Genomic DNA, 26433 nt, shown 5'->3' with positions numbered 1-26433 from the left:
GAACTGTAAACACTGAAGATCCCAGCCCCTCTCCTTCCATGTAATGAGGAAATGGGGCCAACCTAGTACTTTTTTAAACTGTACATTTCTGTTAGGTCTGCTAAGCTAAACAGTACCTGGATCTCAGACCTTAATCACATGCCAGGGGTTCCTCCTCTTTTTGCTTCCTGGAAATTAAAGGATCCCTTCAGGGTAGAAGCCGACAGCCCTGACAGTTTGGGGGCTGGGGGGAGGGCAGCAGAACACGTTGCTGATGTGACACACGGACGGACAGACAAAGCCAGACTGCCGTGTCTCAGTGTAGGCATTTCCCCCACTCACCGCCTGAAGGCGCAGCCCTTCCTTCTCTACCCCTCCCATAAGAGGATGTGCCCAGGAGCTCTGGGGAGGAGGGAGATTTTAATACACTTCCTTTTCCCGGTTTCCCTGGCAACTGTGCAGCATCCAGAAGCTCCAGGAGTGAGGCAGTGGGATGGGTGGCATGGGATGCAAACGCTGATGTTGGTCCCACGTGGTGTCACCTCCACACCCACGTTTAGCAGCCTCTCAGCCTCAAAAGGTCACACACACACACACACACACACACACACACACACACACACACACACACACACACTCCCACCAGCTGACTGCTCATTTCTAATTTGGGGCCAGGTGCCCAAGCAAAAAGCCTCAGGGAAATGTTATATAATTAGACTAATTTTACCAATGTGAACTGAGAGGTGAGACTGAAACGGAAGGTTTCCTGACACCAGGTGTCCTTGGTGTCCCTTTGTTGGGTTTCTGGATTCAGATAAGCTACACAGGACCCATGGGTGGGGGGGACATAATTAATTTTGTATTAGCAGCTGGTTATGGGCTAACAGGGAGTCTGAGCTCTCACCCCGTTGAGGGTGCCTGATTCAAGGGGCCCAGCCTAAGAACAACAGATGTAGAAGGAGGGGAGCCAGCAAGACCAGTCAGAGGCAAATTGCCTAGAAAGTAGAAAGATGTCATCTCTAGCTTTGAAATGAGTTCCATTCTAAAGCCTCATTTGTAAGTCAGTTATTTAGAATTCAGAACCCATTTCCAGAGAAGTCATGTCTGTTATAAATGATGATTGGGTTTCTAGGCTAGTCCACAAAGGCCTATTTAACTCATAATGTAGATGAAATACTATACATTTGCAATGAAAAGCAATAGAAAAAAATCCTGTTGTGATACCAGTAATTAAATGAAAAAGAAAAACAGAGAAGTGAAAAATAAATAGCTTTCTTTCATTTCCTTTGAATACTAGAGGTCTTGGGTGGAGGGGCTGGCCTGTCTGGTTGCTCATAGAGAGAGGAAGGTCTTCGCTTACTTTAGATAATGGGATGGAGGGTGAGTAGTTGGTGGGCAGGGAGGGGCAGAGGATGACATAGAACCATCCTTTTGGGTAATGAAAAGAAAAATAGTGTATTTCGGAAAACAGGCAGACAGGGGAGAAGAGAAGGCTTGTCTCACAGGTAGAGGGAGGGCTCTTTGGGGTGAGGAAAGGGCAGAATTCAGCAGTTTACGAAGGCCTGGGCTGCAGTCCACCTCTGTCTCTCAGCTGTAACACTGCGCAAGGAGCTCCAGGTCCGAGTCCCAGTCTCCTCACTGGCACCCTCAAATATGCCATCAGTCCAAAGCCTGCATGGTGTATACTGTGCGGCACCCCTCCCGTTCCCCTCATAGAAGCACTTGTTGCCCCGGCTCTGGGATGGCTGTTGGCCTTCAGTCACCCCTGCAGGGACTGCTCAGACACAGAACTGCAGGTCCAAGTTTACCCCTCAACCAGCAGCCCACACCCAAGACAGGACCAGTGTGGGCAGATAAGGCCAAGCCATCTTGGCCCAATCCAGTGAACTCTGAAGGGCCACTGTAGGACCAGAGCCCTCTGAGGGCTGCATCAGAGCTTGACTTCTCCCTCTGTCAACCCCTGCTTCTGTCCCCTTCCTTTCCCAGAGGCCAGTCCTGAATGAATAGCCTCCTGCTGAACTCCATCTAGAGTCTGCTTCCCAGAGAACCCACCCTGTAACAGCATGGCCCAGATTAGGCACAGGTAATGATGAGACTCTTTCCTGCCTGCCTCTCCCGACCTGCACGTGGCACAGATCAGCAGAAACACCTAAGGACACTTCTAACGAGCTTTGGGATTGGGCTTCTGGGAGCCCAAGGGCGGAGGGGCAAGCAAGGATCGCAGTCGCTCAAGGGAATGTGCATTTCCATCCCACTGAAAATGGCTAGGGCAGATAACCTATAATGTTTTGTTTTTAATATAGATGTGTTCATAATCAACAGTTTATAATTTGGGGATATAATCTGTATAAAAACTTTGAGGATGGTTTGCTTGGCACTGCTCTGCCCAGTACAGTAACCACTGGCCATGTGTGGCAATTAGACATTCAGTTCCTTGGCCGCACTATTCTTATCTTGCAGTCATAGGTGGCTCATGCTTATCATACTGGGAAATGCAGATTTATAGATCATTTCCATCATTACACGAAGTTCTACTGGACAGAACTTGTTGGAAGGCTGAATTATAAAAAAGGAATCGAAGAATGTTTAAGTGTCCTCTGTACCAACCTTCCAGGGCCGGCTCCTGAGACAGATACGCAAGGAGAGTGAAGCAAGACAAGTAACATGTTATTTTTGGCTAAGGATTGGCTCCGCCTCCTACCCCCACACACAGAGAATTCTAGTTCTGGACGAGCTGGGCTGAAATCCACCGAGAGCTACTTTAGGTAAGCCTGGATGACCCGGAACCATGCAGGCCTCTAGGCCTGTTGTGACCTCCAAGCTCAGGCCAGAGTCAGCTATCAGGAAGACAAAGAAGAGTGCAAATGGCCCAGAACATCAACCCTAAAGCCTAAGAAGAGCAGGTGGGGTCAGCTCCCAGAATCATCTCAAAGGCCCTTCCCGTGTGCCCCAAACATTGTAGCTCAGCCTGGTAGCTCTATCACTAATACAGAGGCCAACGAAACATCCTTAAACCTGATCAATTCAGGCAGCCCTTCTTCCTAGTCATCAAAGGAGGCCTCTGGAGTTTCTCCCAGTCACCAAGGCTACCAGTCACTACAGATGACTGAATGAGCAACGGCAGAGTCTGTGGCCCCAGCAGCGCTCCAGTCTCTTGGGTGGCCCTCCTCGCTCCACCTCACTGTCACTTTGGATCTGATTCTTGCCTTCTGTCCACTCCACAGACCTGCCGCTTCAGATCCACCTGGCTTCCCCAGAACCCCTCCCTTGTCGAGACTTAAGTTCCACCTTTTCCCAGGGTCCTGGCTGCAGAACAGTCCCATTAATGTCCTGCCCAACCCTGCCTCCCAGGAAGACAGGCCAGGCAGAGCTGCAGCCCCGCGCACCCAACTGATGGATTACAAGCTATCTTCAAGGCCAACCTATTTCCCTGCAATTCTCGGACTTTCTTAGTTGGTAACACAGAGTGGCAGAACCACAACCATGGCCGGCACCACCCATCCTGGGCAGAGTTGAAAATAAGAAGAACCTTTTCCCCAGAATAGGAATATCACCCCCTCCACCTCCACCTCCACCTCCTCCTCAACCCTAATAGCGTCGCCTACCTTCTTCCTAGAGCCTCTTCTCCCTATGCCCTCAACCCTCTCGCAGTTCCCCCTTTGGGGACTGACTACTGAGTAGAAGAGGATCTGACCATGGTTCCTATCAGAAACTGCAGCCTTCCTGGAAGGGGGGCTGGGCTACACCAGTTGGGAGAGAGTCGTTTCCATGTTCCCCTCAATGACTTCAATACAAAGTACTCAGTGCATTTATCTGCAAAGCTCTGGAAATGTTACTTTTTAGACCCTTAGTATGTAAATCTTCTTTTAGAGACCCATTATTGTCTAAACTGCATTCTTATTGGATACAACTGATAAATTAGATGGCTGCTTCGGCTGCTATCCCACTGAGGATCCCAAACCTGGACATGTTCTGCTTTGAAACTCCTTTCACAATATGCCACACTTTTGGCATTCAGCATATAATACTCTCCACCACTTCACTCCCACACTGTAAACACCTGAGGCAAGCTCCCGTCATATACACCTGTGCAGACAGCAAAACCCCAGCAGACCCACCGACATGTGTGGCCATATAACGGGCACATTCACCAGCACGGGCTACAGAGAATTGAGTAGAAAAACCCGAGTCCACGAAGCCTCTTCCCTATAAGGTTATGTAGTCATGAAAACCCAAAACAATATCTACCGTATTCACACCTGCTGACCCACTGCCTTGATGGCAAGTGTCTACTGCCCAGACATCTATGTCTCAGCCAACTGATTCCCTTCTGCTGAGCTTCCCCTGCCTGCCGGAACACTCAGCTCCTGACCTTGATCCTCCCCCTCACTGCTGCAGCTCGCCTGGACTGTGAGCTCTGACGGTTTCAGCTCCTGGAAGGACGAATCACCTGCCATACTGAGCTTCCTTTTCAGCACCCAGAGCTTGGACAGTTTCCCCTAGAGGGCCAAGAAAAGGCAGATCCTAGGCCATCCCCATTTTTCCCTTTCTGTAAAAAACCAGCCATGCCTCCATGCCTCTGTAATATGGTAGTTTTGTCTTATATTTTGTTTTTTACATCCTCTGTAATGAATTCTTGCTGATTTAAGAGTGGAGGTCAGGACCCATGATGTGTGCATGTCAGTAGCATTAGCCTGCACTCTAGGTAGTCAATAAATAGTAACCAAAAAACAGTTTGACCCCTTGCCTGGTTGGCACCTGGAAATATATCATCCAATTTGGAAAGCAGGATACCCTTTAATATCCCCTCCAGAACCTTACATAGGGTTTCTCACAGAATAGACACTCCATGAATATTGAATGAGTAAATGAACAAATGGTTGAAGGACGCCAGGGGGGTTGCACCTAATTCTCCTTTGTGGTGTCCATATCAGTATGCTCAGCCGGAAGAAAACAACTTCCAATCCGCAGAAGCTGAGAGAATGCCTCTAGGCCAGACTTCCAACTAATTCCCAGCACAAAATTGGATCTGCACATTCAGATGAGCTGTGGCTTGAAGACTACAATTACACCAACACAGCAGTTCTCAGATTTGTTTCAGTACATGGATCATCAGTACAACTTTAACAAAGAAGGTTGTACCCTACCTTCAACCCACCCCACCCCACCCCTTATCCAGGCCTCCTCCCTTCACTACTAAGGCCAGCTCAAAAAGAAACTTGGTCTTGTCTATTCCATTTCCATCACTGACCCCTAGCCAGGCCAGCCATCTAAGTAGGTTGAATTGTCATCTATATATGTATTATGATTTTCAAGTATCTCCACACTACCTTTAATCACATCGTCATCATTCCTTTGGGTGAGAGATTCTGAAAAACAAAAATATTATCAGGGAAGGTAAACCACAAAAACATTAACACCTTAATGCAAACAAGCTCATCAAATAAGTAAACCTGTTGTCTAGCAGAAGCCTGAAGGAATGGGACAGAGCAAAGTTCTGATGGGCAAGGAAAAGCTGTGAAGGAAAGGTATGTCCTGGCCTGAGTTACTGCTGCAAGAGCAGGTGTAGGAGCAATACCACGTTAAGGGGTTTGTGTTCTTTGCCTGGCTTGCTGCAGAAATACCACTGGAGCTCTGGAAGGAGAGGCACAGGGCAGCTGTGGGTATCCTGACAGGTTTACAATGTTCCCTGCAAGGGCTGGGTAGGGGCAAAGAGACATGGAATGGTTTAAGAGCAAAGACTTCAGAACACCAAGAGACATATGGTGACCCTCAATTGGTTGCATTTCTTTGCTACCAAGCTTCCACAAACCTGAGGATGTTTTCTTGCTGGTGGTGATCCCCATGAATACAAGTCTTGCAAGCAATAGGCAGCTCACAATGGACTGCACACATTAAGGGCCTCACAAGGGGCTGGGTTCCTAAGTGGAGGCAAGGAAAGAAAAATGGCTGACACTGCAGGGAACCTAAGCTTCTAATGCCTGGGATGTTTACCTCACTAGGCTGTTTTACATAACATCAGCCAAAAAAAAAATGTTGCTGGAGGGAGTCCGCTGGAGTTCAGACATGGATTCCAGTCTCAGATTCCTCTGAGGTCTAGATGAGATGACCTCCCTGGCTAGATTACTTTGTCTGCAAAGGAGCCAGAGAAACTTGGACTGGGCTTCTGGGGGAACCTCAAGCCACCTTCCAAAGATCATTACAGTTGCTATGAGCAATGAGTTAGTTATTGTTGTTACAATTACTATTTTCATCCCAAGGCCTTTGGTCTACCACATTCATCTTGCTATGACGAGGCAGGGATGACCTAGAAATCCAGGTAATTCCCAGGGAACTGGGAAGACAGTTCAGAGGATAGATGAGCAAACTGGTTTAGGAGCTGACATGCAGTTCATGGGGCAAGGAGCCAACATAAGTCTAAGGCCACAAGGCCACTGCCAGCAGGCACAGGCAAGGGACAAGTTGGGGTCCAAACAGTACCTGGGGGTGGCCAGAGGGAGTCAGGCAGCACCAGGGAGGCTGGGGCTCAGAGGAAGGATGTGCTAATTCTGGAAAGAGAGAAAGGTGCGGAAGAGTCCAGATTGGGTGGGGTGGGGGGGCACCAGCAGGCCTTGCCTAAGCAGAGTGAGATGAGAGTACTGTGCAGAGACCCACACCGGAGTGGTGAGACACGCTGGGCTTCTCACCATGTACTAGCCTGGGTGGGGCTGGTTCCCAAGACTGAGCTAACCTTTAGGCCCCTGCTGTGACAGCTTCAGGGACAGGGAGCCGAGTGTGTCACTCCGGTGTGTGCACTAGACAAGATGCTTCTGGATTTTGAACCTTCTCCCTCTTAGCAGTGTGTCCACTGAAATGTCCTTGTTCCTCCACATCTCTGTCTCTCTCCCTCTTTAACTACATGTCTTATTTCTTCTGATCCCACTTTCCAGGGCTACTGGTGAGCCTGTTTTTGTGTCACTGGGGGTGTGGGATGAGCGCCCTCAGGAGGATGAGGTGGAGAGCAGGGAGGTGGGGTGAAACCATCTCTCTTTCCCTCCCTGGCCAGCTGGGAATGTGCCATGTGACCATCCAATCTAATTAGCTGAACTTTCAGTCTTGACAGAAGGAGGCTTTAAAAAAAAACAAACTCTAGCTTTCTTGGCTCTCAGCCTCTTGAAAGATAATGGAGAGGATCTGATTGCAGGGAAGTGGAGCTGGGCTCCTTGATTCCCACTGCCAGAGGCAATCAACTGTGAGCTGAACCTCCATCTTCAAAACGCCAAATGGAATGAGCAAATCTGAGCTCACAAGCAGAGGCTCTGGAGCCGCAGGGCTGGAACCCCGAGGGAACCTTGACAGCAGCTGCCCAGAGTCCTGCCAGCAGAGCAGGAGATGGGGGGTGGAGGGAGCTGGAGGGAGGGCTGTCCTCCCACAGCTTCCAGTGGGTGCCTTCCCAGTGGCCCCAGGCAGGCTCCTCGACAGCGCCCACCGGCCTCCCTGGGGTTGCCTGGTGCAGCCCCCGCCCACCTCTACCCCATACCAGCTCCTTCTTGCAGGAGCACACACCTGTCGGCAGCAGCATCTTCCCAGACCCTGCTTCCTGGGCCTCCTGGCTGCCTGTCCCTACCACAGGCCAGCCAGGCTCCCCTCCTTGCCCTGCCATGGTCAGTGTCCAGGGCCCCAGCTGTGCTGAAAGAGCATGTCAAAGGGATGCCAGTGTCAGGCAGGGCAAAGGCACAGCCAGTTGGGAGAGCCTCAGGGGCTCTTGGAGGCTGCAGAACACCTAGAATTCTCCAAACAAGCACTGCAACCCCAGGCTGGACTGCAGAGCGTGAAAAGTCTGTGGGGATGAGCTCTAGTGAGAGGGGGAAGTGGCACCATTTAAGATGCCACAGCAGTGCCAGCCTACCTCCCCTGGCCACTGCTAATCTGATTCTGACATATTCAAAACAGTAAAGCAGACAACCCACTGAGAGAGCTCATCTCTGGCAGCCGCCCTCCCATCCTCACTGGTCTGTGACACTCGCCTGTACTGCTCCAGCCCTGGGGGCGCCAGGAGGATCTGGGCCAAGAGTGGACCTCCTGGGCCACACAGGAGCCTGTGGGGGCTGGACAATGCCACTTGAGGTCACAGGGACCTACTAGGAGGAAGCTAGCAGGTGGGCTGCCCCCCAGAGACAACCAGGCCTGGGTGGCCTGAGGACACAGTCCCAACTCTGGAAGGAGTTCTGCCTTGTCCCAGGGAGCTCCAGCCAGGGTGGGAAGGAGAAGCGGGCACACAGGACACCTCACCAGCAATCACCATCTATGCCAGAGTCAGAACCTCTTCTCCAAGTCACCAGACAACTCAGCATTCGAACCTCATACACAAGACCACCCCAAAGGTGCATGCATGTGCATGCGTATACACACACACACACACACACAGAGGTTTGACACTCTGGCCTTTACTCTCCGTGATGGTTATTGTCTCTTTACACTTGGATTTGTAAACATAGTGGTCACAGATAATTTTATTGTTTCATCTTCTATTCACTTGGCCATAGGGTGAATGAGCTCTTAGCCAGACAGGCCTCCCACTGGTGGGATGAACTATTCAAAATCCATAGCACAGTTTTAAACCAAAATGTGCTTTTCTTTTATTTGAACATTTTCTTCCACATCAAGTTTGAGGACCACATACAAATTCCTGATGAAAAACATATAACCTGAATTTAATCGAAGTCTAAAATATTTGCCAGAAAAAATAAAATTAACTTTCTTTCTTTTGGCAAAAATTATTTGAGAAAAATATAAGATATTATAGTCAAATTATAAAATAGCCAACCTACTATCAAATGAATGTATTTGATCCCCATTTACAGTATTAAAGAGTACAGACCCCAAATAGCCAAAGCAATCCTGAGAAGGAAGAATAAAGCTTGGGGGGATTACGCTCCCCGACTTCAAGCTCTACTACAAAGTCACAGAAATCAAGACAATTTGGTACTGGCACAAGAGCCACAGACCAATGGAACACACTAGAGAGCCCAGATATAAACCCAGACATATATAGCCAATTAATATACAATAAAGGAGCCATGGATATACAATGGGGAAACAACAGCCTCTTCAACAACTGATGTTGGCAAAACTGGACAGCTACATGTAAGAAAATGAAACTGGATTATTGTCTAACTCCATACCCAAAAGTAAACTTGAAATGGATCAAAGACCTGAATGTAAGTCATGAAACCATAAATCTCTTAGAAGAAAACATAGACAAAAATCTCTTCAATATAAACATGAGCAACTTTTTCCTGAATGTATCTCCCCAGGCAAGGGAAACAAAAGCAAAAATGAGCAAACGGAACTACATCAAACTAAAAAGCTTCTGTACAGCAAAGGACACTATCAGTAGAACAAAAAGGCATTCTATAGTATGGGAGAATATATTCATAAATGACATATCCAACAAGGGATTAACATCCAAAATATATAAAGAACTCACACACCTCAACACCCAAAAAGCAAATAATCCAATTAAAAAATGGGCAGAGGATATGAACACACAATTCTCCAAAGAAGAAATTCAGATGGCCAACAGGCACATGAAAAGATGCTCCACGTCATTAATTATCAGGGAAATGCACATTAAAACCACAATGAGTTATCACCTCACACCAGCTAGGATGGCCAACATCGACAAGACAGTGAACAACAAATGCTGGCAAGGATGTGGAGAAAGGGGAACCCTCCTACACTGTTGGGAATGTAAATTAGTTCAACCATTGTGGAAAGCAATATGGAGGTTCCTCAAAACACTAAAACTAAAAATACCATTTGACAGAGGAATCCCACTCCTTGTAATTCACCCAAAAAAACAAGATCCCAGATTCAAAAAAACATATGCACCCCTATGTTTATCACAGCACTATTTACAATAGCCAAGATACGGAAGCAACCTAAGTGTCTATCAGTAGATGAATGGATAAAGAAGATGTGGTACATATACACAATGGAATATTATTCAGCCATAAAAAGAAAACAAATTCTACCATTTGCTACAACATGGATGGAGCTAGAGGGTATTATGCTCAGTGAAATAAGCCAGGCAGAGAAAGACAAGTACCAAATGATTTCACTCATTTATGGAGTATAACAACAAAGCCAAACTGAAGGAACAAAACAGCAGCAGATTCACAGACTCCAAGAAGGGACTAGTGGTTACCAAAGGGAAGGGGTAGGGGAGGGTTCATGGAGAGGAAGGGAGAAGGGGATTAAGGGGCATTATGATTAGCACACATTATGAAGGGGGGTCACAGGGAAGGCAGTATAGCACAGAGAAGACAAATAGCGACTCTATACTATGGCATCTTACTGTATTGATGAACAATGACTGCAGTGGGGTTGGGGGGAGACTCGATAATATGGGTGAATGTAGTAACCACAATGTCACTCATGTGAAACCTTCATAAGATTGTATATCAATGATACTTTAATTAAAAAAAGAGTACCGGATTCTCAAATAAGAAATCAGAGTCTGATTTTTTTTTAATTTGCAACACTTGATCACAGTGATTTGCTAATCTTTGACAAATCTACTTTATTTCAAAGGGGGTTTATGTGCCCACTTCCCACCGAATGTCATCAATATCTGACCTTTGAAAACTAAAATTGACATTTACTGTACTTCCCACATTATGCCAGCATTGCCAATTATACTTCAGATATGACAGATGCTCACCTGCCCTCTGGCTAAAAATAGCTGTCATCAATGTCAGAAATGGCAAACGTTTGCTGCCTGCCTAATAGCCCATTAGGCCACTTTGTGAAATAAGCAGATGAATCTCTCACCAAAGGATAGCCTCTCCTTCACCCAAAACAGGGTGCCCAGAACCTTTGCATGTATCCGTTGCTGAGACGGCTTTTATCAGATAAAAATAGATCAAGAGCATCCCAATTCACAAGCATAAGCTGCATACTAGATCCTGCAGAACCCAACAGCACTATAGTTCTGGGACAAGGATCCAGAAGCCATCAGGCTCAGAGAAGCTTCGCAAACCTTAGCACTCGCCTCCTCTCCCCATCTTTGCCAACACCATGTAACATAATTTCAGAGATGCCGGAATGGGTTCTGCACTTCAATTCCAGATATCTATGTGTACAGCTAAAGTAGTTCTACCATGTTTCCCTTGAAATGCATCTGTGCAATTTACACTAAAATAATTCTCCTTGCTGAAAAGCTCCCACAAACTATCTTAATTGCTTGAAGCAATTACACTATATTGTAATTATCGCATTGCCTTGTAATTATTTGCTTTGTGAATGTATCTCCCCACACACACACCTCCTCTATCTCCAGACGTGAGCTCTTTCAAAGAGCTCACTGTGGCCTCAGTATCCACTATGTTCCTGGTACATAGGAAAAATCAGGAACTTTGACTGAATCGAGTAAATGTGAATTGAAGCTGCTATGTCAATAACTTCTTCTTTCCTAGATGCTATTATGACCCCCATAACTTCAGTTATATTTAAAGGGTTATTCAACAAAGCTTATCATGTATCTTGGACATCCATTGTGTGCCTCTGTTAAATGCCTACACCAGGCAATGTGGGAAACAAGGAGTCACTGTCAGGTATTTAAACATTTGGCTTCTTACATGCCTACCTCCAAAGCTGATTATTAGTGTTTCTAAGGCAAATCTCACATTAAATTAAATAAGAATGTTGTGTTGTGCTTAGCTCAGTGTCTAACACATGGGAAAGCACTTTGACCATTAGCCCTCTGCTATGTTATGGTTAGTGTTGCCAGTAATGATAAAGGCCCCTGATAAGGGAACACTTCAGGTAATGTCTTCCCATTACTGAAACCTGCCCTATCATTTTGGGCCAGTGACATTCAGTAACAATCATCCAGACACCTGGCCACAATCTTTTTCCTGAAACCAATGAATGATTGCTCTGTTTCATTTTACTTGTTTCTCACTCCCCTGCCCCCCCCCACAAAAGTGACGTATACCTGGTGGGGCCCCTGCATGCCAAAAATAACTAGGCAATAATGAAGTGAAGAGAAGAAAGACGTTTTTAGCTTCTTCAAAGTTTACCAATCATGGGATCCTTGTCACCAAATGATAAAAGATCGTCCTTCATATATAAATGTACAATGAATCTTAACCTTGCAACCTTATGTGGAAAAAGTGGAATAGGAAAGGAATGATAAATGTGACAGAGGCAGCCGGAGCTCACTAACAGCAGGAACGCATAATTTAAGTGTCTGAGGATCCCTGACTGAGAAATGCCCTAACCAATGGAGGCAGATACTCTGATCTTTGCTAAGAAATCACATGCAAAGCTAAGACACGAAGCCTGTCATTCTAGGGAAAACAGAAACAGGTAAATTGAGGACCAAATCCTACACTTTAGTGACCCCACCCAGATGCAAATTTCCAATAGGAGGTAGCCTGCAACCATCAGTTGGTCTCACCCTGTATGAAGGACAACAGGAGGGATGAATAGGTTACCACAGTTACTCCCTGGGCAACTTGGAGACATGCTCGAGTTAAATCCCAGGAGTTGCTGGATCCTTGATCACTAACTTCTAGTTGATTTCTTGCGGGGGGCTCTTATAATTTTAGAAGCACACTCAAGTCTATGAGGCAATCCAAACCAACCAAGGCAGTTCTGACCCACAGACATTGATCGTTTGTCCGGAATTGCCACTGGGTTCTGAGACCTCCACAGACCTCAGAAGGAGACACATCCATCTGTCCAGACCAAGCTGTTGAAGGGCATCCAAACCTCCATGACCTCCATAGGTCACAGCCAAAGAAAGAAACTCAGATATACTTACGCAGGGCATGCCACTCATCTTGACGGATGGTCTTCGTGATGTTGAAAGTGAGGTTCCTGGGGATGGTGGCTGAGGAGTAGTGGTATTTGATGTACGTGCATCGCTCAATTTCTCCTGGCAAAGGAAGACAGGAAGCCAAATGTCAATGAGGAGGCCCCCGTATCAGGAATCGTTCTGGGATAAGGGGAAAAAGGACTCACTCCAGATCGGGCCTGGAGACACCTACCGTTACACAAGGCAGCTTCAACTCCAAAAGAGCAGGAGAGTACAACTAAAATCAGACACCATTAATCTAAATGGAAAAATACATCCGTGGCACCATTCAGCAATGGGAAGAGCCAAAAAGTTTAGTCTGATAGCAGCTTGTTTAGTACCCATGTCTATTTAACCTGAAGAAAATCAACTTTCAAGTCAAGGGAGGAAGTTTGGCATCAAACAACATTAACAGTTTGACCCACAGACCAAAAGAGAGTAGGCTGTGGCCCGAAGGGTGCCCTTTGTGCTGTAGCATATGCTGTCTTGAGGACTGTGAGCTGGAGGAGGCCCCTTCCCTTTCCTCGGTCCCATGCCCTTAACCCGCCTCTGACCACAAACCACTCAACTCAATCTGTATCTCTGTAAAACAGTCTCCTCAGGTTTCTTGGACAAAATTAAAGCCCCTTAACACACACAACACCCAGTCCAATAGAAGCTTTACTGATAAATTGTTCCTCACCAATGCACACTTTGCTGGTCGAGTTACCAAAGCACTCCTACATCCTAGAGCAGACGTACTCTATCAAGTGTGGTCCTTGGACCACAGCATCAGCCTCCCTCTGGGAACTTGCTAGAAATGCACTTTTCCAGGCCTAACCCCAGACCTGCTGAACCAGAAACTTGGAGGTAGAGCCTGCAATCTGAATTTCAGTGAGCCCTCCAGGCCACTCTGCTGCACACTTCTGAGAGTCTAACAGAATTGCCAGCGTATTGATTCACAAATCCCGCTTGCTCACAAATTCTAAAAGGCAGGAATGCCGAAGAGTTCTTCCCTCGTTACTTTCAGTCTCCTGCAGGCATTTCTATGGAAGCTTGCACATCTGGGGGATATTAAAACTCAGTGTCAGAGCACTGTGAGGAACCAGGAAAGGAGTGATTTTTAAAGGTTAGGGGTTTTAAAATTTGGTTTTGCACCTGACTGGATTTTGATGGTAATACATTTTGCACCCCACTGATTTCCAATTTATAAGTGGTGGCGCCTGATTGAATTGTTTGACCCCTGGCTCACTGTCAGCAGGGAACCCGGCAATTGGTGGAGTGCAATAATTTAGACAGTGCCTCGCATGAAACCGATGCCTTATTGTAAATCATATCTGGACAACTGCCCAACTGCCTGTTATTGGCAGACAGTCCTCCAGTGGGACAAACACTGTCCAAAGAGGCAAACTTTTGGGAAAGTGTTATTCACTCTTTTCCTGTTATCTTTAATTTCGCAACTCCTCTGCCTCTATCCCCTTAGCCTACAAACCTCCTGAAGTCTCTCACTTGCCCCCAGCACTCCCGTGACCACATCCCCACTGTCTTCCTGCTTCCCTGACTTGCTGATACTTCTTGAAAAAGTAGCCTACCAGTCTCCACTTTGACTCAAATGCACACACTCCAATTTCCACAATTCCCATGAATAGCACTGCCCCCCACCCAGTGTCCAGCATCACAAACCCCAGAGTTCTCTCCAAGGCCTCCCCTCTCTGGTGGCTCCTCTTCCCCGACATCCTGCTGGTCACCAGATTCTGTCAGTTCCGCCTCAGCAATGCCCCCGGAATCCAGCCCCTCTCCCCTGTCCTCACTCCTTCTATGGTAGTTGTGCAAAAACAATGACTCATCTCAGTCAACAGCCACATTTACTGAGGACTTACTGGGAAGGAGAGTCTTGCCAGGAACTTTGCACACCAGTGGTTTCCAGCTTTACTCATGCCGTGGTGCACACAGACTAGATGTGCAGGAGGCACCCGGGGCAAACAGCTCTGCTCGCCCAGCGCTGCCCTCCTCCCTGCGGGCCGGAGGAACCAAGGCACTAGCAACCCATTCACATCCTGTGCTTATCCTGCCAGGGGAAAGCTCTGTTGTGGAGAGTGTCTTAATCCTTTACACAACCCAATTAAGTAGGTGTCATTACCATAATCAGTCCTATTTTACAAATAAAATGAAGGCTCAAGAAGATTAAGTGACTGGCCCAAGGAAACAGCAGTGGCAGGACTAGAACCTACATGTGACAGGAGCCTCCCTCCACTCTGCTGCTTGCCTGTGTTACAGAAAGGAAAATGTGGCCTTACTCACGGGGCTCCCACCCTGACACCCCTACCCCAGCCAGGCGGCCCCCACACCTGCCCTGAGTAGGCCGCGCCACCGCCCCGGCACCGGCTCTCCCCGCCTGCTCACGCTGGGAGGAGGCCAAAGGGCAGCTGCCGGCACAGCTCCCTGGCACGGAGGACAGCACCCAACACTGGGTGCCCCGTGGGCCCCCCTCCCTGGCCTGTCCTCCGCAGCAAGCACACCACCAGCTGTGCTTTATCTGTTTACATGCCTCACTCCCCTCCTAGATCGTGAGTTTCTCAAGGGCAGGGACTTGTCTTATTCATTCATTTTTGGCTCCCTGGCCCCAGCCAGGGTGAACACCAATAACGAGTGCTTTGAAGAAAAAATGATAATATGAGGCACCCTTTGTAAGACCCCAGTGGGCAAGGAATCCAACTGTTTCTATTATATACAAGGGATTTAAATAATTGAAGCGAATTAGGACCTAATGAATAAAAGGAGGGGGTCATTACAGAACTCTGGGTCTACAGCAAACACTTCTTCCTGTCTGGATGTTGAGGAGGGGCTTACCAGTCACAGTGAGGAAGAAGAAAACACATATGCACAGAGCAGCCTCTCAAGGCACTTTGTAAACGTAATCCAAGGGTCAGCTAGGTTCAAGGAAGGGAGGAGGGAAGGAAGGCAGGAAGCTGGGGAGATAGAAAGAGTAGAGAGTTGTAGCAAGAACACCATCAGCAGCTACTTGGACCTGTACAGTTGAGCAGGTTGTGCCCTGATCAACAGCACCTCCCAAGGACACCTAGATCTAAGGTCAGGCTGCCGCGGTGCTTGCCAAGCCTTGCTCCCTGGCTGGGTATGAGAACATACCCCCACCGGAGGAGTTGGCTTTGTCTAATGTGCACAAAGGTGTCTTACAAACTAGCAGGTGCTCTACACTCCATTATTTCAAAACAAAACAAAACAAAACCCTCCCTGGACCTATCTTCAAAACAAGATCCTACTGTTAAAGGCCAGATTGGTACTCATCACTAATGTCTGATTAAAGCACCTGATTCCTTGGCTAAGATCAGGTTCTCTCAACCTCAAAACAAACTCAGTAAGCGGCCACAGGTTCCAGGCGGGCTGCAACCAGCTCCCTTAGCCTCCCTCACCCCAGGCCACACAGCTCTGGGCAAGATCAAGGAGCTGACAGACAGACACTGAAGGTGGCCAGCCAGGAAGCCTGGCAGGAGCTACCGAGGTAGTCCACTGGGGGCCTCAGAATTTGCTTTGCCTCTGGGATGCAAGCATCCTGTCTCTGACAGCAATTAAATTTGAAAGACTCAAATATTGCCTAAGAAGGAAGGCAAAATATTTATCCATGTGTCTGCAGGTCCTGTCAGTGTGCTGGGCTTTTGTAAATACAGGCACCATCTGGGTACCAAATTCATGTGCCCAGAACGTGGGCTTCCCAATACAAACAGGTTTTGCTGCAGCAAATGGTGCAGAGGAGCAACCTGGAGTCAGCCGAGAAGCCATGGCCTTACCTGGAAGGACCAGACCCATCTCCCACTCTGCCTTCAGAGCTGGTGACCCTCCTGTGTGTCAGGGCCCCAGACAGGATACCCAAAAGAAGGAGAGTCACAAAAGTGGACGATTTACAAAGCAGAGCACAGGGTATAAAGAGACCAGTGAAGGGTCACACAAGAATCTGGGGGGCAAAAGAAAGAGCTGGCGTAACCAGCCTGGAGAGGCAGAGGAGCAGCAAGCTGGCACCAGAACCGCGGGAGATGCAGCCTTCAGCACAGGGTCATGGCCAGCCTGTGGTGAGGTGGCAGAGGATAAACACCCAGCCTCTCGCTCCCAGGTGGTGCCCCAGCAGCTGACCAGACTGGCAGCCAGAGGGCAGGCCCCGGGGCGGAGAGCAGGCACAGGGCTGGGACTGCAGCCAAGGGCCAATGCAAGCATGCAGCTCAGCACTCGCCCACCCCTTCCTCTCTCCTCTGCTCACACATCCCCAGCCCTCTCCCTTTCTGAAGGCAACACTCCAGCCTTCTCCTAGGCCAAGGCAGGCATGTCCCTCCTCCCCTCCACTCCAAAGTCTTCTGGGGCAAAAGGAGACATGGGGACAAGGAGCCTGGGGGAGACTGTTCCCATCCTTTCTCTCCATTTCAAATCCATTAGGATCCAAGGTATACGCATGATAACTCACATCAAGTACTAAGTGTGGTGACTGCATGCAGTAAGTGCTCAATAAACATTAGTTACTAATATCAACCGCTGCCCTAAGAGGGCAAGACCACAAGAAATTAGAATATTAGCAACCAATGTTTACATCATATACTGTGTGTGTCTGTGTGTGTGTATGTGTGTAAAAGAGAAAAAGTCTTCACACACAGTAATCCTAGGAAGCTGGTAGAGAAGACCTCTGATGTGTGTTGTAGACATGAGGAAACAGACCAGAGAGAAGAATGGCAGACATGGTACGCAAACACCAAGTTCTGGATTTCAGCCATACTTTATGACATTGCCAGCAGGTCGCTCTCCTCTCTGGTCCATCTGCTATCAGCAAGACAGGGCTTCCTAAGTACTCGTGGAAGAAGTCTATTACTCCAGAGTTACACAGATTAAGCAGGAACCTTCTCAGAAAACATGACTTCAGAGGCAGCACGGGATCCACCCCCACTCTATTTTAAATGGTCTTCCCTAAACATTTAGTTGCCATTGTACTTTAATTTCTTCCATTAGAGAGTCATTCCTTTGGATTAGATATTTTACCTCAATAAAACTTGTGGGGGGTGAGTACAGTGAGGCAGGCTGGGTATGTGATGATCAAATGTATTTTGGGAAACCTAAGCTAAACAACATTTAAAGGGTTTATTTGTTGCAGGACTTTAAGAGTTTTTAATGTACATTATGACTCCCCCCAAAAGAGACAGATATGGCATGCGGACTTTCCAAGAATCCTTTGACCCAAAATCTTTTTTTTTTCAAGAACAGTTACTAGTGCTGGACTATAAGCTCATCAAAATCAGAAGCCATGTCTCTCACTTACATTTTTACCCCCAGGCCCCAGCAAGTAGTTGGCATCCAGCCAGCCCTCATATATATTTGAATGAAAGAAGAATGGATATCCGGGTCTGTCACTTGGTCAAACGATCTACATGGTAAATTGGCTCTGAGTATTTGCTGGTCTCCTCCCAGAAGCCATGTCTGGGAGCTATCAGCAAAGCAATACTAGGGTCAAATGCCAATCTGGGAGCTGTGTTTGTACAATGCCTTCAAGTATGTCTGGGATATCCGGGGACAGAACTAGAGCAGCGGCCCTCAGTGCCCTCAGCCCATCCTGGCTTCTGGCTGCAGCTGCAGTGGGCACTCTGGGCAAGCTGACGGCACCCACATCAAGCACCCGGCCAGCCCCCCTGCCTCAGTGGGCTTCAGAAATCCACTCAGTCCCCACCAGGACTTACTCCACAGGAATGCAGCAGAACAGGAGGGGGTGAGCTTGAGAGAGCAACCCTCAACCAAGGGCACAAGAGCCAGACAGCCAGCACCCATTTCGGTAGATTTGTGAGGGACACAGCACAGCTACCCAGAGGGGTGCCTCTGGGATCTGACCTGAGGCTCCCATGAGCACCCAGCTCAGCACCACATGCCTCCCTGGCCTCCCCTCCTCTCCTGCTTCCTGCGAACTCCCCCAAAGTCCGTCTCAGGCTCTACTTTGGGAAGGACCCCCAAGTTATCTAAGAAGGATAACCTTGAGTGAATATGGTTCAGACAGTTGGAAACAGCAAGGATGGTGATAAATAAAAGGAGTCGGTCCAACAAACCCTGCGGCCACTCAGAAGGGTCGTGGGGTACCTGGGGCTGAGGCAGGCTCTTCTTCCCTTCTCAGCCTCTGCGCGCTCTCGGTGCTCTGCTCCTGAAATCAGAGTGCCCCAAAGACACAGTGATGGACTGGACCACTTCTGAGAGTCTGAGTGTTTCCTTCACCCCACAGCTGCTTCTTTAAAACAAAAATCTATTTGATGCTTTCCAAATGCCAGACACTATTTTATCCCATATCATCCTCGCAATAACCCTGGGAGGTTAATGTTACAGGAGTATCCCCATTTGACTGAAGGAGAAAGTTTACACAGATGAAGGCCCTCCCAGAGCCACTCAGCCCTCAAGGAGGCAGCCAGTGCCTTTGGGGCCCAGACACCACAGCTGCCAGGATTCAGCACCCAGCCAAAGATCCACTGGGAATGGGGCTGCCTTGGCCACAGTGCCCTGTACACAGGCGGAACTCGGTGTGTCTGCTGGTGAAGGAACACGGAAAGGGAGGGAGCGGTGTCACCCGGGTCTTGTCCGCTGCTCCTCTTCCCTTGAGGCCCGTGGCAGAGCAGCCACTCACCTTCCTGGCCTGGGCCTGCCACGCGCTAGCCCTCACTTTGCATGCCTCGCCCTCCGGGCTCACAGTTCTGAGTCATCTTTCTAACCCAAAGCCTGTGGTCTATGCTTAATAAGTGGAAAGGTTAAGCAGAAAGTAGAGAGAACACATCAGAAAAAATTGAAAACCAACTTTTTTTTCTTTTTTCTTTTTTCTTAAAGATAAAGCCAGTTCGAGTTTTAAGTCTGAGACTTCATCTCCTCTTTAAAGGACATTTTCTCAAAAGAAGAAAAAAACATTAAAATTATAACTTAGCAGGGAGAGTTCCCTCTAGCAAATTAGGAAAGCCACTATCAGATTTGTTAGCATCATCAGAGTTGATTTCTTCCACAGGCCCCAGGAGTGGGGATGGAGTTTAAGGGGTGAAGCATTTGGGATGAGAGGCAAAACCCTGTCCCTGATCAACAGGGAGATCCCAGGGCTTCAAGGAGGGCAGACCCACGGCGGGTCCCCAAGAGGGGCCGAAATGGGAAAGAGATGGAGGGCGCCTGTGGCAGCCCCAGCGACCAGCAATCCTGACCAGCACTCCCCCTGATTAAGATACAACTCTCCACAAAGCTTATTTCAAGAAATCTCCCACCCTTCCTCCTCCGTGACTGCTCTTAACACCTTCTGCTCCTCCCAGATGTCCCAAGCCTAAAGATTTGCAAGGCTTAGAGCTGCCACAGGCCCAGCCAGAAACAATGTTTTATTTTCTTCATACTGAGGAAAGGTGTTAGCGGCATTTTTATTTTTAATGCATTCCACCGAGTGTGCTTTGCCTTCCTGCTTGCAGTGGAGGCATAGCCTTTTCATGTTTTGTATGCATTGCATTGACAGAATCCTAAATATTTAATTCCTTCACATTATTCGATGTTACATAAATGTTTGTCATGAGCGGTGTTCAAGGGGTCCCTCCTGACTCACAGGAATTTCATTCTCAAAAACCCTGCTCCCAAAAGCAAGCCCCCTATCCACCCCCCAAAACATTGCTGATCCCTCACCTGTTGTCCCCAGACACCTTCTGCAGCTACTACTATAACACAGATATTTGTATATTAATCATGTATTTCTATCTGCAGCAAAATCTTTGAGATAGGGGAGCTTGTGTTTTTCATCTTTGTGCTGCCAGTGGCCAGTGTGGTGCTCTGTGCTAGCAGTCTTACTCATTTTAACAATAGCTTATGGTTAACGAATTCCTTCTATGTATTAGGTACTGTACAAAGTACATTATTATGTATCATCACATTTAATCCTACACGTTAGGTCCTGTTATTGTCTCCATTTCACAGATGAGACCCTCCAAGGCTTTCTAGAGGAAATAAGGCAGATGTTTTCATTTGCAGGGACTTCCAGCATCCCAGACTTGGCTGCTCTTATCTAAGATGAAACGTTTGCTTCCAGAACTCCCCTAACGAGCTGGAGAGAAGATAGCTCCTAGTCACGCTGGAGGAGAGCTTAAAGAGTGTCTACCACCCCCACATCTCAGCCACATCCCTGTCCCCACTCCCAGGGCAAGCCACCTACCATCAGGAGCCCTTGGGCAAGTTACTCAAACCCCTCAGAGCCTCATCTCCTCATCTGCAAAATGCAGATAATACCAGCCCTCACCTCATAAGATTGATGAGGAATAAATGAAAAAACCCACAGAAAACCTGCTCCTTGTGGGCATTTGACAACTACTGGTATCATTCATCAGCCATGTCTCCGGGACACAAGTCCTGCGTCCATATAACAGCCCATGAATATTGTAAGGCTCGCGCCCCTCCCACCCCACAGTCACCTTCGCTTGCAGCTGAGTGCTTCTGTGTTCCACCCTCCGAATCACAAAACCCAGCACTACACTGGCCATCCTCAGGGTCAGTCCACGGGCCAAAGTCTCTCCCAGGGAGCCCTGGCTGCAGTGGTCCCCTCGCGCTGTCAGACCTGCACGCAGCCCCCAGGGCCACAGGCTCCCCTGGCCTGGGACCCATGACTCTACACCTAGCCTGGCTCCTTGCGAGCCTTGGGAGCAGCTGTGTCACAGGCTGGTCACACAGAGGGGACAACCCCCAAGTGCTTTCCTCCAGTGAAGCTGTGAAGCCACCACGTGCCTGGGCAGCTGTCTTTTCTCGTTTTTTGCTTGTTTTTTGTACTTAGGTTTGTTACCTCCTGAGGGAGCTCCTATTTGTTCCAGCCCCTGAAAAAATTTTCAGATCATGATCCCATCATTCCACAGATTAGCAATCTGTCCCACACGCTTTATCAGTGAGCTGTCCCCATCCTGGCCGTCACTGAAGTTCCGTAACAGGCCAGTAGGGAAGGCAGAACTCTGCCGCACACACACGAACGTCCTTGTGACCAGAAACTGAACCTTCCAGGGAGGGCAGTCTGGGAATGCCTGCCATGAATTCACGTTCCTGATCTGCCTCCCCAGCCCACCTGCCCATCTCATCCTGGACCCAACATTCACCCCCATCAGCCTGTCTGGGGACTGTGTCCAAGAAGGCAGTGCAGTCCGCTGGGCATGGCCGGGTCGGGGTCGTGGCACCCACCTCTCATGCTGAGCGCTCTCCCACCATTTGTTTAATAAGCCCTTCAGACGGTTCTCCAGCTGCCTCTCGCTGGGCTGCAGGCTGTGTTCATGAAACCCCAGCAGTCTTCTCCTTTGCTCCCTCACCTCCAGGCTCACAGCACTTTGAAGCCACAGCTCCCTCTGGCCAGCCAGTGTCCTTTTGCAAACAGGGTGGCCCCACCGGAGGAACCATGTCCCATGCAGCGACCTGTCCTTCAACATCTGGTGGTCAACACTCCGATCAGGAAGCAGAAATGAGGTCTCGTGCCGGGTGGCCCCCCATCCCCTGAGCTCGGTGCCCAGGCCTCCAGCTCCCACTCTGCTTACTTGCCAGGCTCTTTATTACTTCATCAGTGACTTCTCCTTACACAATATTGAAGTCTCTAACAGTTTACCATCTTCTGTGCTAAAGGGCACCTCATCTTTTGTGAGATCTACAACCTTGTTATCCTAATTTCCCCATTCCTGGATTCCAAATGTTTTTCCCCCATTCTGAGTCTTTTTGCATGCTTTAAGCAAGACTTTTTTAGATGTCATAATAACTCCCACACAAAAGGAAATAAAGAACGAGGTGCCATGCTTGCCCCACACCGCCCATCTTCCCTGTGAGGTGCTGGCTGCCTTTTTTCCCAGTTTGCTCATGAATTTTCCAGCTTGAAACAGAATGCTCGGGAAAGAATTCTCATTCTCTTCTCTAAAGGTGAGGTATGGCTTTAAATTACCATTTGGGGTGTAGTAAATAACCTGTTCCCCTATTCCCATCACACCCCTAATGACCTTCTGGAAAGTTCAGAGCCCCAAGCTGCCACTGCCCTCACCGCGGCCCCTCCCGCCCTGCCCACAGAAACCCAAAGCGGGAGGCTGGGGCTCCTCCAGGCACAGTTTTCAGCTGGTGGAAGCATCATCAATCTCCAGGCTCTGACAGAAAAACGAGGCGAGAAGGAGACCAAATCTCGCTTTTCACTGGAAAACAATGAGCTCATGCCCTCTCTCTGGGGGCCCAGGAAGTGGAGACATCTGGAGATGGGGAGACAGCGATGGAGACAGGCAGGAGCAATGAAGGACTGGCAGGGAAGAGGGAGCAGGCCAGTCTGGCCCTTTTTAAGTGTCACTTTTGATAAGAAATTCCAGCTCTTAGGCCAGAGGGAAACATTCATTTTCTTTAAATTAAAGATCCAGCATGAGGCAGTTGTCCTAAAGCAGAGGGACAGTGAGAAGATAAACAGAGTTGGAAATTCTTCCTTCCGGCTCCTTCAGGGGAAAGTAAGATGATTGTTCATGAGTCACGAAGAACAGAAACCAGGGCGAAGATGGCCCTGCCTGCCTCGGCCACTGAAGCTCAGGTGCAGGGTTCAGGACCGGGTCCTGGACAAGCACTCTGCCAGGTGGGCATCTGCACGCGGCCAGGGCCAGTCACTCTCCACAGGCAGAGCCAGATAAAGACGAGAGGATTCCAACAGCTGAATGTTTGATTTCAGCTAAGAAAAAAATAATCCAGATTACTGAGTTTCCCACTTTCCACTTGAAAAAGGAGTTATATAATGTTGTTTTCCTTGTTACCAGTTAATTCAGAGAGAGAGAGACAGACAGACAGACACTGTGTGTGTGTGTGTGTGTGTGTGTGTGTGTGTCTGGGGCAGGACAGGGGATACAGGGGAAACAGCTCTTTGAGAAACCAAACCCAGATAACTGATTATTTCACTTTTCAACCTACTGTGTGCATTAGCTAAAAACTGAGTGAAAACTAAAGACCACAGAAAGAAAGCAGAAAGCACAGATGAATTTTTTGAGTAGAGGTATAAAGGAAAACATATTTTCTTAAGCTAAATGGCTTGGCTAGATCAGAGAAATTAATTCAAGTGTTAACTTAGCCTGACTCACTAGTAGAAATGAAATTCAAAGCCAGATATGAAAAGATGAAGAGTGCATTATGCACTCCTTCCCTGCTGGGGCCAGCAGCACTTCTGGGCTGGGAGCCTGGGCCCTGAAACCAGCTTGCCTGGGGTCAAATCCTGGCTTTGAGACCCTCTGAGTGTGTGATCATGGTCAAATTAAACCCTCTGTGCCTTGATGTCTTTACTTTAAAGGGATGTGATATAAATATCTACCCCGTTTAGGATACTGAGAATCCAGTGAATTAATACAGGTAAAGCACTTAGCTCCTGGCACGATGTAAGCACTCCATAATTGCTGTTACTGTGTCTTCAGCCATACTATATCACCATATAGGCTGCAGATTTATATGCATCAGACACCAGGTAAATTCTTTTTAAACAGGCAGCGAGCATGTATCTGGCATGTCTCAGCAAAAGAAAGGGATGTCCTAGGAGACAGGTTCCTAGAACACTCTCAGCCATGGCTCTGGGCATCTCCCCCACTCCCAAGTCAGAGCACTTTCCCAACAGGCTCCAGCCTCAGACATCCTACCACCCTGCTCCTGCCTTAGGGCTTAGACCACCTCCCACCCCCTGCCCCATTTCCACCCCTATATCACTGGTTACACCAGTGAGCCCGAAGGCCTCTCCTCCACCATCTGTAAGCTCCTCAGACTCAGCAGCAGCAGGAGGGCAAGGGCATAGCTCCAGGTACAATTTGACCACACGCACCCAGAAAAATAGCAATTTAGGACCAATCTTTGACCTGTGAGGACAACACTTTGTAGTTGAACAAGTGTCCCCTAGCCCTAACCTGATGAGTCACTGGTCCAAGCCACGATGGGATTTCTCAGTCTTTAAGCTTTCTGGAATTGCTGTAACACTTCCACCTCCCAATCAAAATAGCAATAGTAAAGTAAAGAGTAAAGGCAGGGGAGAAGAGGTTTTCAGACACTGTAACAATTTATGGTCCAACAACAGATACTTGACAAACATCAAGTAAACCTGTTAGGCAGGAAAATAGATATGAGTGGGGTGGAAAGAGAATACGGTCAGTAAAGCCCAACAGAAAAGATTCAAAGTTAACCAGTTAAAACTAGAAAGTCAGAAAAGGCTCAGAGTTAATCAGTTAAAGATCAAAAGGTCAGGAGCAACTTGGCCTTGAATGTTGGAATATTCCCCTAGAAAAGAAAAGCAGTCTGAGCACAGCCCAAGTCTTCACTGTGTCAATTAGATCACGCCACTGTCAGGTTTACTCTAGCCTGCTGAAAGGCCCACCTATATACAGCATAGTAAAGACAGGGAGATAACATCTTAAAGCTAAAATTGCATTTTAAAAAACCCAAGAAGTTAAGAAATAAGATTCTTAACATATTCTTTAGCAAACAGACAATAACTCGGCCCACCTTGGAGGAAGGGCAGACAATCTTGACTGGTATGCTCCCAAACCAGGAAGCTGCTCTCTTGTGTTAAACTAATTTTACAGAATTACCTGGAGGACTGATGCCACTTAACAAGTCCACACCCCTAGCCCTTTGTCACATTCCTGAAAAACCCTTGAAAGGGAGAACCCCAACCTTTCAGCACACTCCTCTCTCTGAGGTCACCTGCACTTCCTGAGTGCGTAACTTTAACTTTTCCCAACCCTTCAGGGCGCTCCTCTCTCTCTGAGGTCGCCTGCACTTTTTCTCTAAGTAACTTTAAATAAAACTTTTGCTCTGCTTCACTACAGTGTCTCTGCCCTTCCCGCATTTGTCATGGCGGGAACAAGAACTGAGGAAAATACACAATGTCTCTCCCCTAATATATTTGGTGCCATGCCTCGGATGGATTTCCATCCCTGGTAGGCCAAACCGACCTCTCCTACCAACAAACTGGAAATGTATGTGACCTGTGGTCCAAAATTATACCCCCAAGGCAAACTCCCCCATATGTGCATGAGGAGGAAAAATGTACAAGGGTGTTGCAAAAAATATTGAAAACCTAAAGGTCAGTCAATTCAGAGACAGAAAAATAAAACAAGGTGTGGATAAAATTGTAATGTTTCCAGAATATCTCACCTAGCTTTAGTGCATTTGCCTATCAACAGGCATTCCTCAGGGGTGGATAAAAGTAGTTCACCTCCATATCAATGGGTAATTACCTGGGCAACCAAGGGTTTATGTGAACCTGAGAGGTTAGGGGGAGGTCTTGCTTGTTTTTGCTTGTGTAGGAGAGAGAAACGGCCCTGACTGCAGTTTGTAAGCAATAAACGGGCTTTAAACTTTATTTCTCACTTCGACTGATTTTGGTTTTAGAGGTATTTTGCCCCAGGATTTCCTCTCCCTGGACTTACACAAGGTTATATTCACAGAAGATATTATACAACAGTTTAAGTGAATGAACTACAACTGTACATATTATTAGAGATAGATTTCTAAATATAAAGTTGAGTAAAAACAGAACTGTTGATTTTATATCTACAATATCTTTACACTTTTCTGTATTTTAGATTTTTTCTCAACAAAATACATTCCCTGGAGCCCAATGAAAA

At 47.8% G+C, this 26433-nt stretch overlaps 1 protein-coding gene across 1 annotated transcript in view; it reads right to left on the bottom strand.

The window, feature by feature from the left end:
- Positions 1-26433, bottom strand: part of TMEM178B (transmembrane protein 178B) — a 339668-nt gene that overhangs the window by 210458 nt on the left and 102777 nt on the right. The window contains exon 2 of the mRNA XM_036926213.2: positions 12791-12904. Coding sequence (XP_036782108.1) covers positions 12791-12904 — 114 coding nt within the window. The remainder of the gene's footprint in view (positions 1-12790; positions 12905-26433) is intronic.

The sequence above is a fragment of the Manis pentadactyla genome, chromosome 7 (assembly GCF_030020395.1).
Source record: "Manis pentadactyla isolate mManPen7 chromosome 7, mManPen7.hap1, whole genome shotgun sequence".
Classification (NCBI taxonomy): Eukaryota; Metazoa; Chordata; class Mammalia; order Pholidota; family Manidae; genus Manis; species Manis pentadactyla.
This window is presented reverse-complemented; position numbering and strand designations above follow the sequence as displayed.